This window comes from Pseudophryne corroboree, chromosome 7 (genome assembly GCF_028390025.1).
Source record: "Pseudophryne corroboree isolate aPseCor3 chromosome 7, aPseCor3.hap2, whole genome shotgun sequence".
In the NCBI taxonomy this organism is placed as follows: Eukaryota; Metazoa; Chordata; class Amphibia; order Anura; family Myobatrachidae; genus Pseudophryne; species Pseudophryne corroboree.
Window position 1 is genome coordinate 20776701 of NC_086450.1, and position 19447 is coordinate 20796147.

General features: G+C 44.8%; 1 protein-coding gene across 7 annotated transcripts in view; it reads left to right on the forward strand.

Annotated features, from left to right (window-relative positions):
- The window catches only part of GULP1 (GULP PTB domain containing engulfment adaptor 1), a 498186-nt gene that overhangs the window by 411387 nt on the left and 67352 nt on the right, over positions 1-19447 (forward strand). For 6 of the 7 annotated variants that reach the window (XM_063932726.1, XM_063932725.1, XM_063932723.1 and 3 more), the window contains one exon: positions 8866-8958. The exons of the other annotated variant lie outside the window; for it this stretch is intronic. In XM_063932726.1, the coding sequence (XP_063788796.1) occupies positions 8866-8958 (93 nt within the window). The remainder of the gene's footprint in view (positions 1-8865; positions 8959-19447) is intronic. 7 annotated transcript variants of the gene reach the window in all.

A 19447-nucleotide genomic window follows, 5' to 3' on the forward strand; every position in this document is an offset into this window, starting at 1 on the left:
TGCGTGGTGTGAGGCCAGGAAGGCCCCTACAGAGGAATTTCAACTGGGTCGTTTCCTGCATTTCCTGCAAACAGGACTGTCTATGGGCCTAAAATTAGGGTCCATTAAGGTTCAAATTTCGGCCCTGTCGATTTTCTTCCAGAAAGAACTGGCTTCAGTTCCTGAAGTTCAGACGTTTGTCAAAGGGGTACTGCATATACAGCCTCCTTTTGTGCCTCCAGTGGCACCTTGGGATCTCAATGTAGTTTTGGGGTTCCTAAAATCACATTGGTTTGAACCACTCACCACTGTGGACTTAAAATATCTCACATGGAAAGTGGTAATGCTGTTAGCCCTGGCTTCAGCCAGGCGAGTCTCAGAATTGGCGGCTTTATCCTATAAAAGCCCTTACCTAATTTTTCATACGGACAGGGCAGAATTGAGGACTCGTCCTCAATTTCTCCCTAAGGTGGTTTCAGCGTTTCACTTGAACCAGCCTATTGTGGTACCTGCGGCTACTAGGGACTTGGAGGACTCCAAGTTGCTGGACGTAGTCAGGGCCCTGAAAATATATGTTTCCAGGACGGCTGGAGTCAGAAAATCTGACTCGCTGTTTATCCTGTATGCACCCAACAAGCTGGGTGCTCCTGCTTCTAAGCAGACTATTGCTCGTTGGATTTGTAGTACAATTCAGCTTGCACATTCTGTGGCAGGCCTGCCACAGCCAAAATCTGTAAAAGCCCATTCCACAAGGAAAGTGGGCTCATCTTGGGCGGCTGCCCGAGGGGTCTCGGCTTTACAACTTTGCCGAGCAGCTACTTGGTCAGGGGCAAACACGTTTGCTAAATTCTACAAATTTGATACCCTGGCTGAGGAGGACCTGGAGTTCTCTCATTCGGTGCTGCAGAGTCATCCGCACTCTCCCGCCCGTTTTGGAGCTTTGGTATAATCCCCATGGTCCTTACGGAGTTCCCAGCATCCACTAGGACGTCAGAGAAAATAAGAATTTACTTACCGATAATTCTATTTCTCGTAGTCCGTAGTGGATGCTGGGCGCCCATCCCAAGTGCGGATTGTCTGCAATACTTGTACATAGTTATTGTTACAAAAATCGGGTTATTATTGTTGTGAGCCATCTTTTCAGAGGCTCCTCTGTTATCATGCTGTTAACTGGGTTCAGATCACAGGTTGTACGGTGTGATTGGTGTGGCTGGTATGAGTCTTACCCGGGATTCAAAATCCTTCCTTATTGTGTACGCTCGTCCGGGCACAGTATCCTAACTGAGGCTTGGAGGAGGGTCATAGGGGGAGGAGCCAGTGCACACCAGGTAGTCCTAAAGCTTTTACTTTTGTGCCCAGTCTCCTGCGGAGCCGCTATTCCCCATGGTCCTTACGGAGTTCCCAGCATCCACTACGGACTACGAGAAATAGAATTATCGGTAAGTAAATTCTTATTTTTCATATATACATTTTTATTTATATAAATGTGGCGCCTTTTATTTTAATTTTCTTTGTAATTGTTTTGGACCATCTAGATTAAATTAGGGATCCGGTCTGAAAATCGACACTGTCTAGGTCGACAATGTTTAGGTCGACACTATAGGTTCACAGTCACTAGGTCGACAGGGTTTCTAGGTCGACATGTGCTAGGTCGACAGGTCAAAAGTTTGACATGAGCTTTTCACATTTTTTTTTCTTTTTTTGAACTTTTTCATACTTAACGATCCACGTGGACTACGATTGGAACGGTAATCTGTGCCGAGTGACGCAGTAGCGGAGCGAGGCACCTTGCTCGAAGCATGGTGAGTGAAACGAGCCATGCGAGGGGACACAGTGCACTAATTGGGGTTCCTGGTCACTTTACGAAGAAAACGACACAACCCCCCCCCCCCCCAAATCTAATGTCGACCTTTTGACCTGTTGACCTAGCACATGTCAACCTTCCAACCCTGTCGACCTATAGTAGTCGACCTAAACATTGTCGACCTAGACACTGTCGATCTAATGATCCACACCCATTACATTATTACTAAATGGATCAAATTGGAGGATTACTCCTTTTTTACCACCTGGTTACCACCTAATTTTAGATTTCCGGCCGGTACTTCCGGTCTGAACAATAAAGTTTTTTGTATAAATAAACAATCTTTTAGTGAGCTAGTCATCCATGACTAAGGTGGTCATTCCGAGTTGTTCGCTCGCTAGCTGCTTTTAGCAGCATTGCAAACGCTAGGCCGCCGCCCTCTGGGAGTCTATCTTAGCAGGATTGCTACTAAAAATTTTCAAGCAGTTTCTGAGTAGCTCCAGACCTACTCCTAGACTGCGATCACCTTAGTCCGCTTAGTTCCTGCTTTGACGTCACAAACACGCCCTGCGTTCGGCCAGCCAATCCCCCGTTTCTCCAGCCCCTCCTGCATTTTTACCTGGCACGCCTGCGTTTTTTAGCACACTCACGGAAAATGGCCAGTTACCACCCAGAAACACCCACTTCCTGTCAATCACACTACGTTCACTCGAGCGAAGAAAAAACGTCGCTCGAGCTTGTGCAAATCTCCAAAGTTTTTTGTTAAATTACTGAACGCATGCGCACTGTGTACCGTGCGCATGCACATTTTCCACCTAATCGCTCTGTTGCGAAAAACGGCAACTAGCGAACAACTCGGAATGACCACCTAAGTGCGGTAGCCGCACGAAACGCGTTGGAAACTACAGGAGTGGAAGCCCAAACACCAGAGAACACCATCGCATCCGTTTGCCACTTGCCGCCAACCGGAGTGACGTCATCAGCCGAAGATAGCGGCCGCTCCACGTGCAGCGAGAGGCTGACACGCCAGTCAGTCCCGGACTATTCACCGGACTCACCAACGGATCCTTTTAGAGGTAGGGAAAGTAAGGGCAAAAACGGACTGTGCTAACCTGGTAAACACCATCCACCACTCATCATATTATCCATAAAGTAGTGTAAACATTTTTACTAACCTAAAAAATACTTTCTCTTACGTCCTAGAGGATTCTGGGGTCCATATTAGTACCATGGGGTATAGACGGGTCCACCAGGAGCCATTGGCACTTTAAGAGTTTAAGAGTGTGGGCTGGCTCCTCCCTACACTACATACATCTGCTCAGTTACAATGCTGATTGTTATTTTTTACAAAGTGTCAGTAGCTTCCTCAAAGTTTTTATGCTGGATCAAATAGCTCAATGAGTAAGGTGTTTGATTATAATTCAACAGGTTATAGGTTTGAATCCTGGGTATGGCAGTACATTGAAATGTGTTATTTAATAAAGGTTATTGTAACTGAATAACAATGAGCTGCTCTCAAGTGCAAGAAAATATTGATGTTATAGAAAATAGGTTTAAAAGTGTATCAGATAATCCAAGTGAAATTATAACATATTTTTTTTTTATACAAATGCTGGATATATAAAAATGGAAGGCCAAAGATTTTACATGTAGATATGTAAAAAGATGTACAGTATATACTGTGAATATGTACATAAAAATGTAAAGATTATAAAATTTATAAAAAGTTATAAGTACCTGTAGTAGGAACAATATATAAAGGAATCTAGAGGTAGCTTATCTGTAATGCAGGAGGTCAATAGGGAATTTGTCTATGCAGACTGCATCAACGCGTTTCGTCTGTGCTGACTATGAAGTCTATGAATACATTTATGTATTACAAGCAGATGGTGAAACTGAGACCTTAGACTAAAGAACTTATGTCTGTCTGTCTATCTATCTATCTATCTATCTATCTATCTATCTATCTATCTATCTATCTATGTGGTCCGCATACATCTTTGCTGTAGTCGTGCCATACAGCCGCTCTCAGTAAGCTGACAGTGGCAGGCATCTTTTTTTGTGTGCGTGTCTTTTCACCTGAAAATACGTCTTAGTCACAATGCAATGCGGCTAGGATGCACCAGGAGACTATGGCGATGAATTTGATATGCGACTGAATCTGTACAGGAAGTGCTACAATGTAGCAGCCACAGCTTTTCCCAATACAAGTTCTGTTCTGCTCCGTATACGGACTCAACCACATACAATTTACAAATGTTACATATCAACTTAATCAGCGCAGTCTCCTCGTACGTCCTAACCACATTGCGTTGTCACTGAGATGCATCTTCTGCAAAAGCAGATGCCCGACGCTAGCGGAGTTGCACGGGATCTGGCGGCTTACTTGTGCCAGTTATTTCCCGCTGCGTGACGTATTGAGGCCGTTTGAGGGCACATCTGTATCTACAGTATATATAGTGGTCTGTAGAATGTGCTATGTGGTTATATTGTTTAATCTGTATTAACTAAAAAACAATACAAAAACCTTAAAAAACACAAAATATCGACAAACCCACTGATTTACATAACTATGGTCCATACAATATGTGAAATGCGCAGTGCGTGCCACAGGGGCCATTATTTGATCCACATAATGTGGCAACTCTAACTAAAAGGATGTTAGCCTTGGGACTAGGGGAAGTAGTACCCAGTCTATAATGGGAGCAGTGTGTGCGGTGCACACGGGCCCCTGAGCTCAGAGGGGGACCCCACCGCACATGCTGCACCCATTTTTAAAATACCCCTCCGGAGTCCAGCACCGGCATCCGCAGTGCTGTTAAAACACAGTGAAAATGTCTCAGCGGCCATTTTCAAGGAGTTCTGAGCAGTAGAGAAATCTCAGGGAAAATGGCCGCCGCACCATTTTCCTGGAGACCTGCACATGCGCAGTAGAGTCTGAGCCCTCTAGTGCTCAGACACTCAGCGCTGCAGGCAGAGAGGAGGGGGCACGAATGGAGGAGGCTGAACACGGACCTCCTCCTCTCTTAAAGCGCCCCTGACTGTCCTGTTAGCTATTGGTGTATTACACTGTTTATCACTGAGGTGGCTTGCTCCTGGCTATTCCTGTGCCTTTTAATTAGTGTTGGCCCGATCAGCTGTTACCAACGCAACCTGTCTTCAACCATTTATGTGTATATTTCACCCTGACCTTCAGCTTGGTGTGTGGCCTTATACCTGTGCTGCCTCCAGTATCCTGACAGGTCTTAGGCAATGATTGTTCCTTTGGCCCTAGCTGCTGCCTAGCTGAATGAATATGACTGTATTGGTCATTGAGAACTGTTAGCAGTTGTCAGCATGACCTCACAGCACAGAGGCCACAAAGGCCCTATCTGCGCGGAGTTTGTATGTTCTCTCTCTGTTTCTGTGGGTTTCCTCTGGGTACTCCTGTTTCCTCCCACAATCCAAAAACTTGCTGGTACTGCAGGTTACTTCTAACAACAACAAAAAAAAATGAATCCACAAGTATTTGTGTTTGTGGGAGTCATTCCGAGTTGATCGCTAGCTGCTTTTGTTCGCTGCGCAGCGATCAGGCAAAAAAAAATGGCACTTCTGCGCATGCGGCGCAATGCGCACGCGCGTCGTACTATTACAACGACCGATGTCGTTTTGCACAGGGTCTAGCGAAGCTTTTCAGTCGCCTTCTGACCGCAGAGTGATTGACAGAAAGAGGGCGTTTCTGGGTGTCAACTGACCGTTTTCAGGGAGTGTTCGGAAAAACGCAGGCGTGGCTGGGCGAACGCAGGGCGTGTTCGTAACGTCAAAACAGGAACTGAATGGTCTGAAGTGATCGCAAGCGCTGAGTAGGTCTGAAGCTACTCTGAAACCGCACAAAATTATTTTGTAGCCGCTTTGCGATCCTTTCGTTCGCACTTCTGCTAAGCTAAAATACACTCCCAGAGGGCAGCGGCATAGCGTTTGCACAGCTGCGAAAAACTGCTAGCGAGCGACCAACTCGGAATGACCACCAGTGTCCGAGTGATAGGGAATGTAGACTGTAAGCTCAACTTGGCCGGGGACAGAATGTGTAAATAACCGGTAATATATAGCCTAGAGTACATGATGCCTCTTCTGGATGAGGTGCTGCACCCACTTACCATTTCCACAACTCATGAAAGTTTCCGTTATCTGCAATCCATTGACAAGCCATATGGGAGCTGTTGTGCTTGAGTCATCCTATAGATACAGTGACAGATTAATCCATCTCCCTCATTATAATTATTATTACATTTTATTTATAGGGCGCCACAAGTGTTTTGCAGCGCCGTACAAAGGACAGTACAGGGAGACTTATCGTTACAGTAAATACATAACAGAAATAGAGTACAAGTAACAAAGAGCAGCACAATTCTCATTACATAATACAGCTAAGATGTAAGTAGTGATGGAGTGATCATTGTACTACTAGGGGCTGGCGGCCATAGATGGAGATGAGCCTTTACCAGCAGGAGAGAAAGCGGTAAAGATGGTCGCTGAGTAGGGGAGAGCTGCGAGTGATATGTGTCGAGAAGAGGGCTTAGACAACAAGAGGAAAGAGGGCCCTGCTCTGAAGAGCTAACAATCTAGTGGGAAGGGGCGACAGACAGATGACATGAGGCGCAAGCAAGCAGGAGGAAGCCTGATGGCAGTATGCAAGCAAAGCCGAGATGTTCATGTAAAAACTGCTTGGTCCCCGCATGACTTTGTCCCAGGCCTCTTGTTCTGGCTGATGACTGAAAGTTCTAGTAGAAGTAACAGCTGAAAGTCTACATATTAGTTGGTGATTACTTTTCTATTTGCTATCGCAAGGGATTACCGTGATCCGCTCTTCTTGCAAAGGTTTGGTCAAAAAAATATTTCCCTTCCTTGGTTTACCCCTCATGTCTGAACGGGTGTGGATCATCAAATCGACAGTGTCTAGGTCGACAATGTTTAGGTCGACCACTATAGGTCGACAGTCACTCGGTCGACAGAGTCTGAAGGTCGACAGGGTATCTAGGTCGACATGTACTAGGTCAAAAGGTCGACATGAGTTTTACATGTTTTTTTGGTGTTGTTTTCTCCGTACAGTGACCGGGAAGCCCAATTAGTGCACCTTGTCCCCGACACCAAAAAAAAAAACTAATGTCGACCTAGTGACTGTCGACCTATAGTGGTCGACCTAAACATTGTCGATCTAGACAGTGTCGATCTTCAGACCGGATCCCGTCTGAATTAGGAGTTCACGTACAGAAGTTCTGGAGTGTTTTCTGGAAACTGTTGAACATTAGTGTAGCTTTGTCTTCTGTGTAACGTTTCCAGTCAGGTGGACAGACGGAGGGTCAATCACGTCCTTACACACTAGAAGATTAGGCAACATTTGTACACACACACACCTATAATAAAAAGTCATAAGTCTACACGCAGAGCTCATTTTCCATAGATTTTGCTACTCATTCTATATTCCCAGATGATCACACGTTTAATGCTTGCTTATATCTCTCTAGTACACACGTTCTCAAACTCAGTCCTCAGGACCCCACACGGTCCATGTTTTGCAGGTCACCTGTAGAGTTTTAAAATGTGACAGTTGGTGATGTACAGTGCAGCTGCTGGGTGACCTGGAAAAAGTGAACCGTGTGGGGTCCTGAGGACCGAGTTTGGGAACCACCGCAGTCTAGTAGATCTCCAAGGACACTGATAATACCCTCTTTAAATCCTAAACTCATTCACAAAATACAGATGGAGCAACGCTCATCTAGCCGCCTCTGCTGCACCTAGGTGCACCAAGTCTTATTAGCATAAGACTTTAATCTATTGTTCTCAGCTGCAATACAGTACAGAGAGGACAATACAGCAGATTTAGGGGGTCATTCCAAGTTGATCGCAGCAGGAATTTTGTTAGCAGTTGGGCAAAACCATGTGCACTGCAGGTGGGGCAGATGTAACATGTGCAGAGAGAGAGAGATTTGGGTGGGTTATTTTGTTTCTGTGCAGGGTAAATACTGGCTGCTTTATTTTTACACTGCAAATTAGATTGCAGATTGAACACACCCCACCCAATCTAACTCTCTCTGCACATGTTACATCTTCCTCCTCTGCAGTGCACATGGTTTTGCCCAACTGCTAACAAACTTCCTGCTGCGATCATCTTGGAATTACCCCCTAAATCATTACAGCAGGGGAATAATTCCGACTGTCCTGGCTCAGTTAATCCCATTAAATAGATGAGCAGGGCTCCATCTTTATATGCAGTCAGATTCTGTTGACCAGCACCCCTGATATGCCCAGGAGCAAATGCATTGCCTACTTATGTCCAATGCATTTTGTATATGTCTTCTATATCTCTTTCTATATCACTTTCGGTCAAGAAAACAGAATAGTGTTACAGAACCAGTTTGTTCCTGACAATCACTGCGCCTGATGAATGGCTGATCGTCCGCTATTAAACCAGACTGTCCTGGCCAATGTCTGACCTCATAGCCTATTAATTCCTCTTCTGGTGTCCTGATGAAGATCAAAATTACGATTTGGCTCTTCAACCCAGTTGAGGCGGTAGCAACAGCTAGCAACACAATGGATACACACACACACACACACACACACACACATACATACACACATCCTACAGTTTTTGACAAAATAAAGTTACAGGAAGTAGAGCAAGAGCAATATTAAGAGAAATATTATCGTACAGATGGAGCCAGGTTTATCTTGGCTTCTCTGCTGCACCTTGGCACACCATAGTTTATTAGCATAAACCCTTCATCTATTGTTCTCAGCTGCAATACAATACAGAGAGAACAATACAGCAGGGGATTAAGTCATTACATCAGAGGATTAAGTCCGACTGCCCTCGCTCAATTATTCCTATTAAAGGCCAAGATAAAGATGGCTCCATCTGTACTTACTGAATGTGAGCATTTATAAAAGCAGACCTGTCAGGCACCAAGGTCACCTAGCTATTCAGACTGGTGGCTAATAATCCTGACATTGGAGGATATCACAGTAAAAGTAATAGTAAAACTGTAGGTACGGTATGCTGCAATCTGACCCATGTAATATGTTGTGTGTTTGTGTTGCAGATTCAGGAGCTAGAGACAGAAAACACAGAACTGAAATATAAGGTGCAAGATTTGGAGAACCAGTTAAGAATCAGCGACATAACGTCCTCACCTGTAAGAAACTCACATTAACTCTATATATAAAATAGTCATTTCCAGCGGTGATGATAATTCCTGATTATATACTGTACTTGTAGGACATTTATTATCTGGCGGTAAGAAAGTACTGTAGCCTTATATTTATGATGCATAAAAAGGCAGCATCATTAATTATTTAGTATATATATTGAAGTAAAACAGAATTACGAACACAGGAAATGAGGGATTTCTTAATCACACAATCATAATGATAATAACATTGGATCTGTCTATAATTAAACATCATTAAGTAGGCTGTGGTAATATTTTGGATGCATACATTAATTAATATGTATTAGATATAACAATAAAACATATAGACCGTAAGATAAAAATAAATAATACAAATAAAGTAAATGAAACAAAGGCACAAAAATCAAACACAAGAATAAGATAAAAAATATAGCACTTTTCTGGAGCGGGGAAATTGCCTGTTTGACCATAAACAAGAAGGTTCCTCAAACTGAAATCCTATCAAAAAGTTGCATAAGAAAAACCACACACAATATATAGACATTTTCAATGTTAGCAAGTTACATGTGCAAATCACAAGTTATTCTTTTCCAACAAAGGTCTTAAATGCATCCCTAACAATACAATGAAGTATATAGATCTTCTGTATTTGGGACCCTGAGATAGTTTTCTTCAGACCCTCAACCCAGAAACAAGAAAAATATGATTATGAGATTTTCAAGCATATTATAATTCTCACATTTTATGATTACATGGGTATATGGACCTATGGACCTGTACACTTATATTATAAATCCATTTCTCTAAGAGGTGACATATCAGTCCTCCTCTGTATATGCGTGCTGTATTATAATTTAAGAATTGTATTTTCAATAATACAGCTGAAAGTGCTGACTTTAATTAGCGGATACAGGGCCTAATTCAGGTTTGTTAGAAACCAAAAAAAGCACATTAATGGACAAAATCATGTGCAGTGCAGGTGGGGCAGATGTAACATGTGCAGAGAGCGTTAGATTTGGGTGGGGTGTGTTCAAACTGAAATCTAAATTACAGTGTGAAATTAAAGCAGCCAGTATTTACCCTGCACGGAAACAATATAACCCACCCAAATCTAACTCTCTCTGCACATGTTACATCTGCCCCACCCGCAGTGCACATGGTTTTGCACATTAGTGTGCTTTTTTTGGTTTGCTTATAAACCTTAATAACCCCCACAAACCATCTCCTATATCCTGGTAATTGGTGATTAGTCCAGTGGTTTTAAGAGGGGCTTATAATGAATAAGTCAGACTGTATTTTTCTAAATTATTTCTTGCAGATACTGTGACAATCCTGGGGTAGCAGCTGTATCTCTGCAAAGGGATCAGTGGTGCAGTGTTTTGGGTGCTTTTAACAGGGTCACAGCTTTTCAAGTCAATCTGAAATAAATAAAGCGTTACTGGCCGCATTCATCATAAATGAGAAAACAACAAACAACCTACAGTGTGCAGCTAATCTGCATGCAAAGTCTCACATACTGTACTGGAAGGAGCTAAGGGGGTCATTCAGAGTTGAGCGCTAGCTGCATGCGTATGCGGCGCAATGCGCATGCGCGACGTACTATTACAACGAATTATGTAGTTTCACACAAGGTCTAGCGAAGCTTTTCAGTCGCACTGCTGACCGCAGAGTGATTGACAGGAAGAGGGCGTTTCTGGGTGGCAACTGACCGTTTTCAGGGAGTGTTCGGAAAAACGCAGGCGTGCCAGGAAAAACGCAGGCGTGGCTGGGAGAACACAGGGCGTGTTCGTGACGTCAAAACAGGAACTGAACAGTCTGAAGTGATCGCAAGCGCTGAGTAGGTATTGAGCTACTCTAAAACTGCACAAAAAAAATTGTCGCCGCTCTGCGATCCTTTCGTTCGCAATTCTGCTAAGCTAAAATACACTCCCAGAGGGCGGCGGCTTAGCGTGTGCACGGCTGCTAAAACCAGCTAGCGAGCGATCAACTCGCAATGACCACCTAAATGTAATAGCCTGCTAATAGTTTGTTCTTCTCAGTTAACAAAATGCAAAATCAATGAACAGAAGTGAAATCTAAATCAAATCAATATTTGGTGTGACCTCCCTTTGCCTTCAAAACAGCATCAATTTTTCTAGGTACACTTGCACACAGTTTCTGAAGGAACTCGGCAAGGGAGGTTGTTCCAAACATCTTGGAGAACAAACCACAGATCTTCTGTGGATGTAGGCCAGCTCAAATCCTCCTGTCTATTTATGTAATCCCAGACAGACTTGAAGATGTTGAGATCAGGGCTCTGTGGGGGGGGGTCATATCATCACTTCCGGGACTCCTTGCTCTTCTTTAGGCTGAAGATAGTTCTTAATGATGTTGGCTGTATGTTTGGGGTCACACCAAATATTGATTTGATTGAGATGTCCCTTCTGTTCATTCACTTTGCATTTTGGGAATTGATAAAAAATAAACTATTATCACTTCTATTTTTGAAAGCATTCTTACTTTGCAGCACTTTTTGCCCCACCTGCCTAAAACTTTTGCACAGCAGTGTTACATTGGTGCAACGGCGAGTTTAATAAGAGGAAACATCCCGGGAAAGGAGGTGTTGTGGGCTTTATATATCTGCAAGCTGTTTCTGAAAGTGATTTTGTTTTTTAATTAAAGGCATCTCTTAGCTGGAGACAGCACCCAGCCAGTTCCCACTTCACCTGAGATTTTAATGACGCTCCGCAAGCGAAGTTCCAACGTGCCAGAACTATGTAATAGACTCACTGTACATGGGAAAGTTGACTTTCACAATGCTAGTGGTCTTCTGTCATCCCTTGTTAATAGGAATATGGGAATACGTCATTGTGGATAAAAATGAATCGTATGAGGATACGTCATGTTATCCAACATTTGCTTAGTCTGCTCATCAACCCCACCTGCGTCTATTCCTGTGTTTTTAGAATATATATAGACCAGTTATAATTGAAAGGTGCATTATGTACTGTCAATGAATTGTGTTTGCCTTTCATAAGCATCATCTCCAATATTCCCCTCTCTTCTCTATTTACATCAATAGGTCAGACAACATTTACTGCAATATACAGTCACTGCCGCAGGAGAGCAGCTCTTAGTTTCCTATTGTTTTTTTTTGTCTTGCTTGGTCATTGTTATTTTTACCCACAAGCCATTACAAATGGAGGGCCTGCGGTATTAGGGGACCTGGCCACGTATGTGGGGGGAGATGACGATGCCGCTGTGAAAAAGATGTGCTGTAACTTAAGGGGGTCATAGCCATATCATCTTGGGGGTATTGCTCGTGACCCCCCCTACAGGTGTGTGTACTTTGAATCTGCCCACTATCTGTACTACTAACAACAAGATGCATAATAATATTATTCAAATACTTAATTACTTTCAGAAGATGTAGCAAAATACCAATAGTACTTTCCAATTCAATAAAGTATAAAATGCCTGTACTGAGACAGTGTAAAGGAGACTTAACCCCTTTGCTGCTGCACAGTGGGAATCGTCTGCATATACCTTAAAACTGTGCACATCACGGGCCTGATTAGCTGGACACTAATGCACATGCTACTGTGACTTTTTTTCCGTAGTTGTAGCAACACTAATATGCAAATGTTAGTTTCAGCCTCCCCCTTGTTTGGTGCCGGACTGCGCATTCCCTAAGGTGCCCACTTTCATGCCCCAGTGCAATGACGATGTTTACGGCGTTGAGTGATTTTTTTGTGCCGCTGCTGCTGCAAAATCCCTAAAAACTGCCACAGCGCATGCGTTACACAGAAAGTGCGCACGGAGCCGTTGTTGCGATTGAGACGCGCGGTGACACGGAAGACTTAGCTTCATTTGCATCAAGTCACAGAAGAGCGACCGCCAAATGATGCAGATCCACCTCTGAATCACGCTCATTGTCTACTCTACAGTGACAAGCGCCATTAGAAAAACACCTTCTCCCATCAGTCCTTGCAAGTGGTGGGGTGTGCGGCCGGCAAGGGATGCGGAGGAAGTGATGTCATGTGCTTGCACCTACTGTATGTGCAAAAATAATAATAATGCCTTGGAGCAGGGGGGGGGGGTTTAAGTTCCTATATCCCCCCCCTCCCCTTAAGTTGCAGGTACTGTAGAAAGATGGGGGCAACCTGGTTTGATGAGTAAAGTGCATGTACAAAGCAAAAGTATGGGAGCTTCTGCCATCGGACCTCCATTATCAACTGCTAAAACCTCCACTCTTAATTGCCACCCATTGATGGTTTGCGTCCATCGATGGTCAGTAGGACACCCCTACCCTCACTTTCATGATTCATTTCAGCCCTAAATGAGGAGTTGCTCATAATTTTGTTGTAAATTTTGTACTGTTCTCTCCATTTGCGTTCTCAGGTTTAGCCACATGCAGAATGTTTTTATTGGCATTTCCAAATGTCTTTAATACAAAGCGATATTTTTGTTCTCCTTGTATGATGGATTCCATCTTACCTGTGCTAAAAACTTATCTGGACCCTTCATTTAGACTCTTTCTACACATGTTGACTTGATGCTGAATGGAACAGAGGTGGTCATTCCGAGTTGATCGCACGTAGCAACTTTTTGCTACTCTTGCGATCAACTAGACGCCGCCTATGGGGGAGTGTATTTTAGCATAGCAGGGCTGCAAACACTTGTGCAGCCCTGCTATGCTAAAAAAGTTTTCTGCAAAACAAGACCAGGGTCAGACCTACTTACCCTGTGCGACGGATCCAGCGACGAAAGGTCCCGGGATTGACGTCAGACATCCGCCCTCCAAACGCCTGGACACGCCTGCGTTCGAATCTCCATGCCCAGAAAACGGTGAGTAGACGCCTAGGAATGCCTCCCCGCCGTCAATCTTCTTGCGTTCGCCGCTTTGATCACTTTCAGCGCTGGCGTCGCCGCTGTCCAGCGACGACCGTCGCCAGGCAACGACGCGCGTGCGCATTGCGGGCGCCGTGCAGCCGCAGTCCCAACCTGTTTGCACCGCAGCAAAGAACCGCTGTGTGCGAACGGGTCGGAATGACCCCCTGAGTGCAATGTCAGGCTCAGGATTACAGAGCAATGGTATAAATAAGGATTGGACGAGAGAGAGGCCTGGCCTTTTTCTTAATACAGGTTGAGTATCCCATATCCAAATATTCCGAAATACGGAATATTCCGAAATACGGACTTTTTTGAGTGAGAGTGAGATAGTGAAACCTTTGTTTTCTGATGGCTCAATGTACACAAACTTTGTTTAATACACAAAGTTATTAAAAATATTGTATTAAATGACCTTCAGGCTGTGTGTATAAGGTGTATATGAAACATAAATGAATTGTGTGAATGTAGACACTTTGTTTAATGCACAAAGTTATAAAAAATATTGGCTATAATGACCTTCAGGCTGTGTGTATAAGGTGTATATGAAACATAAATGCATTCTGTGCTTAGATTTAGGTCCCATCGCCATGATATCTCATTATGGTATGCAATTATTCCAAAATACGGAAAAATCCCATATCCAAAATACCTCTGGTCCCAAGCATTTTGGATAAGGGAGACTCAACCTGTATACGCTTTGCCAAGCAAGGTGTATGAAGTAGGCGATTATCTATTATATCAGGAGTGAGATGACTTGGAGACGTATATAACAAATTAACCAAGTTACAGCCAGGACTAAAAGCTTGATCAAGGGTCTTGTGAACAAAATTGTCTTCCCCTTTTTTTGTTACCATTTGATAACGTCAAGCCTGCTTGATCCTTAGGTCTTTGTAAGGATATTCTTATGTCTGTCCCATGCATATTTCAATTGCTCTAGTGTCTTAGCCTCTACCACCTCTGATGGGAGGCTATTCCATTGACATACTACAGCATTGGGGGGGCAGAGTGGGGGTCACCCCCCTTTTTGTAGGCGATGGTGATCCGACGCTGAACCCTCAGACGCAGCACTCTGATCTCACAGGTGCATGCAATGGGGCATATATCTCCTACAGCCTCCAGTGCATTTGCATTTTATTTGTACGGAATGGCAAAGCCGCTTCCCTGCGCTTTCCTGCGGCTGTACAAAGAACAGAATCCGTTTATTGCCAAGTATATCAGTACATAATACACAAGGAATTGGTTTCCAATAGCTACAGCTCCCAACAACATATGATGGACAGCAAAGAAAAAAAGAGGAAGAAGAACATGTGACGTATAACGAGAATACACAAGTAGGTATTCTAATATGATAGTAATGCTAAGCGAGTGTCGAGTTGAACAGTTTGATTGCTTGGGGAAAGAAGCTGTTCCTGTGTCTAGCCGTTCGCGCTAGTTGCGAGCAGTACCGTCTGCCAGACGGTAGCAGTCGGAACATATCATGAGCAGGATGAGAATGGTCATCAATAATCCTCCCCGCCCTCTTCATTACCCTTGCCCGATAGATATCCTCGACTGCCTGAAGGTTTGTCCCTATGATTTTTTCAGCAAACTTTGCAACCCGGATTTTTGTCGTGGATTGAGGCAGAGCCAAACCTCACTATTATCGAGGAGCAGAGGACGGATTGAATGATTGCCGAGTAGAAGAGGACTAGAAGGTCTTGCGGCAATTTGATCTTCCTAAGCTGACGTAGAAAGAACAGTCTCTGCTGGGCTTTTCCCAGAATACCCTCGATATTAGACTTCCACTTAAGGTCGTTGGAGATTGAGGAACCAAGGAATCGGAAGGTTTCCACCACAGTTACTACGTTGTCTGCAATTGTAAGTGGGGGGGTGTTTCCTGAAGTCGAGATTATTAGCCTTGCACCAGGTGTCCAGCCGCATAACCTCCCTCCTATAAGCCGACTCCTCGCTATCCCTGATGAGTCCAATAAGCGTGGTGTCCTCCGCAAATTTGAGGAGGGCGAACAGATCAGCAGAGGATGCGGTGAATCTGGGTCTGCACTTCATTATGCAGCATCTCCATATAAATCAGGCCACTGGTACAATTGCTTAGCGGACAATTCCAGAAAACTTGGCTGACAACTATGAGACCTGGGTCCGGGCCCCCTAAGCCTCTGGCCCCATATGGCGATGTACTAAACACTTACAATATCAAACTCCAAAATTCTCTAATGGTACCCTATGGGAAGACACAATGGATAAGTGAATCTCCTATGTGGTCCGATAAAATTATCACTTAAGGTATTATTATTCTTTTCAGTCATTAATGTTACTGATTTTTTTTTTTTTTTTAAATAAAACATGCATAGAAAATAATTATAGATGGTTCAAGTACAGTAGCTGTAACATTAATATAATGGCAGCATTATACCAGCTCATTATGTTGGGTTAAGTAGATTGTCTACAGCGCTGGCCTCTACTCCAAAAAAAAACAAAAAAACAAATTAAAAATAAAACATATTAATGAACAATTAGCAGTGTGATAACCTAGATTCATTCTCCCACGCTCTCACTGTTCAGCTGTGTTCTGCAGAATGATATAACATTCAGGTCTCCACTCTCCACATGCAGGGCTGGAGCTGCGGCGTGGCTGGGATTTCTGTATTACGTTTTACAAAAAAGCATTGTTTCTCGACATGCTTTGTGTAGAAGAGTCACCCCTGCCATGTGCTCCTCTAAGGTAGAGAGCTCTCTGTTGGAGGTGCGTGCATAGTGATTACAATATAACATCAATTTATGTGCAGAGCTTGCAGCCAATTGTTTGTGGAATATTTCCCTGAAAACTAGTGTAGTATAGGCGTAGCTACAGTAAGTGCAGGGGGTGTGGCTTCTATGGGGCCTGGCCCTCCCCCTGCACCGCACTGAGACCTCCAGATCACCGCAGACGGCTTCACCTTTCCAGGATGCTGTCCCATTCTACACGTTGGCAAACGGGTTCTGAGAATCAGACGGTCATGGAATGACCGTCTGACTCCGTTTTGGGGGCGGGAAGGGGCGGCGTTTGTGAAAATGGAGGCGCGTCTCTGCCATTTAGGGGGAGGGAAGAGACCAGGGATCACCTTCGTTGGACGGAGATTTCCTGGCCTCTGAGATGGGCGGCTTGCGAATTCCCATGGGTGCTGCAAGTCACCCGATGGTAAGTCGATGATCCGATGCAGGTCAGATCACTACTGCAGCAGGAGGCGTCTGCTTGTAATATACGCCTCCTGCTGCATCACCATACACAGTTATCACAGCAACTCCAACCACATCGGAATCCGGCCAATTGGGCAGTGCCAGACGGCCTTTCTATTGTAACTCTTCTAAAAAGTAAAATATTATTTTCCCAATAGTCTCCATTACACACTGCTGAGACTCATCTCACATTGGACATTGGACAGGGTCCTGAGACCTCACTTCAGCTCAAACAGCTGATCGTAGCAGCGTCAGAGTTTCTGTGACATCACTGTCAATGTCCCTGGGTGTGAATAAACCAATCTATACAGCAAGGATGGGGAACCTTCGACCCTCCAGCTGTTGTTGAACTACACATCCCAGCATGCCCTTCAACAGTTTTAGCATGGCCAAATAGCAAAACTGTAGCAAGGCATGCTGGTATGTTTAGTTCAACAACAGCTAGAGGGCCGAAGGTTCCCCACCCCTGCTATACAGTATTAAAGGGTCTAGAGAAAAAATCCTTAAATCTGAATTTTCCCTAGATTTATATGTTCTCTCTATTTATCGCAGGATGTGATGGTGATTAAGGGGTATGGCTGGTGGTGGCCAACACAAGAGGAAGCATTTTATTACATATTTCAGCAGGACAGTGTTGAAACCTGTTCTGCCAGATGCCCTCCTATGCTCCCACCATCTCAGTACACTCTGCATTCCAAAAATCCAGTGTAAATTACCAGACGATCCACATCGTATAGAAGCAGGGCCAGATCTAGTCCTTGTGGCGCCCAGGGCAAAAAAATAGGGACGTGGCTTCGGAGAAGGGGCGTGGTCAGTTTGCCCCCTGTAGCTGTGCCCTCAGCAGTTGTGCCCCCTGTACTGTGCCCCCAGTAGCACCAATCACCCAAAAAAATACTCACCATCCCCACTCCTGCTTCCAGATCCCTGCTGTTTTCCGTCTCTGGCGCCGCTCCACGGATCTATGGGAGAGACATCATGACGTCTCTCCCATAGCACAGCATAGACACTAGAGGTCAATTGTGACCCCTAGCGTTTATGTGCCGGTCCCAAAATGCTGTGCAGTGCGCAATGCCGTCATCGCGCACAGCACCAGGGGGTACCACCCTTAGCGGATCTTGCCACGGCGGCGGCGCCCTACGGAAGGCAGCTCTCCCGCGCAAACATCCTGCGTGCCCGTAGCAAGATCCACTACTAGAAAGAAGGAAACTTAGTTGTAAAGAAGTAGGATATATTCCGGTATAATAAGTTGTATGATTAAAGTAGAAACAATATAGACCAATGTTTCCCAACTCCAGTCCCCAGGGACCCCTAACAGTTACAGAACTCCCAGCTGGTGCACAGGTGCACTCATCACTGCTTGGCACATTGTAAAAGATTGTGATACCGAGGAGATCTGTAAAACTTGCACTGTTAGGGGTCCCTGAGGACAGGAGTGGGGAAACACTAATTTAGAATATTGTCATATTTGCTGCAAAGTTCTCAGCTTTGTACTGCTGACTGTGTTATGATAGAACTTAGATACTTTTAATTACATAGATAGTAGTGTAACTTGTGTCATTATGACTTGTTACTGGATGACACGATTCGCTAGATATAACCCACAATAAAGAGGAGATGGACCATGCCTTGTAGAAAGACAAAGTAGAGAAGTTCCCCAAAGTAACCAGCTTCTGTCATTTATCTACTGTAGCACAGTCTGTGACATCACAGAAGCTGATCGGTTGATTTTGGCAACTTTTCACCTTATCTCTCTCAGATTCAAGAGTATTCCTTAACTGTCTATCACGTAATATAGGGGGTCATTCCGAGTTGATCGTAGCTGTGATAAATTTAGCACAGCTACGATCATCTTCCCTGACATGCGGAGGGACGCCCAGCACAAGGCTAGTCCGCCCCGCATGTCAGTCCGCCCCTCCCCCCCCACTCTGCACAAATACAAAAGCATTGCACAGCGGCGATGCTTTTGTATATGTGGAGTAACTCCCGGCCAACGCAGATCATGCGACTGGCCGGGAGTTGTTCATCGCTGCCACTAGCTGCAGCGGCTGCGTGAGATGCCACGCAGCTGCCGCGGGCCGCCCCCCCAATGGTCCGGCCACACCTGCGTTGGCCGGACCGCGCCCCCAAAGCGGCGGCTTAACGGCGCCGTCCAGCCCTCTCCCGCCCAGCGACCGCCTCTGCCTGTCAATCAGGCAGAGGCGATCGCTACTGAACGACGGCCGTCCGGCATGCACCGGCGCATGCGCAATTCCGACCCGAACGCTGCGATAAACTGCAGCGAGTGATCGGGTCGGAATGACCCCCATAGTGTATCACTCAAGGGGAGATGTGTCAAGTCCTGGGGCCGGATGTAATGAAGTCGAGTTGGCCGGAAGTGCGGGTTCCTGGCCGAACTCGGACATTTCTT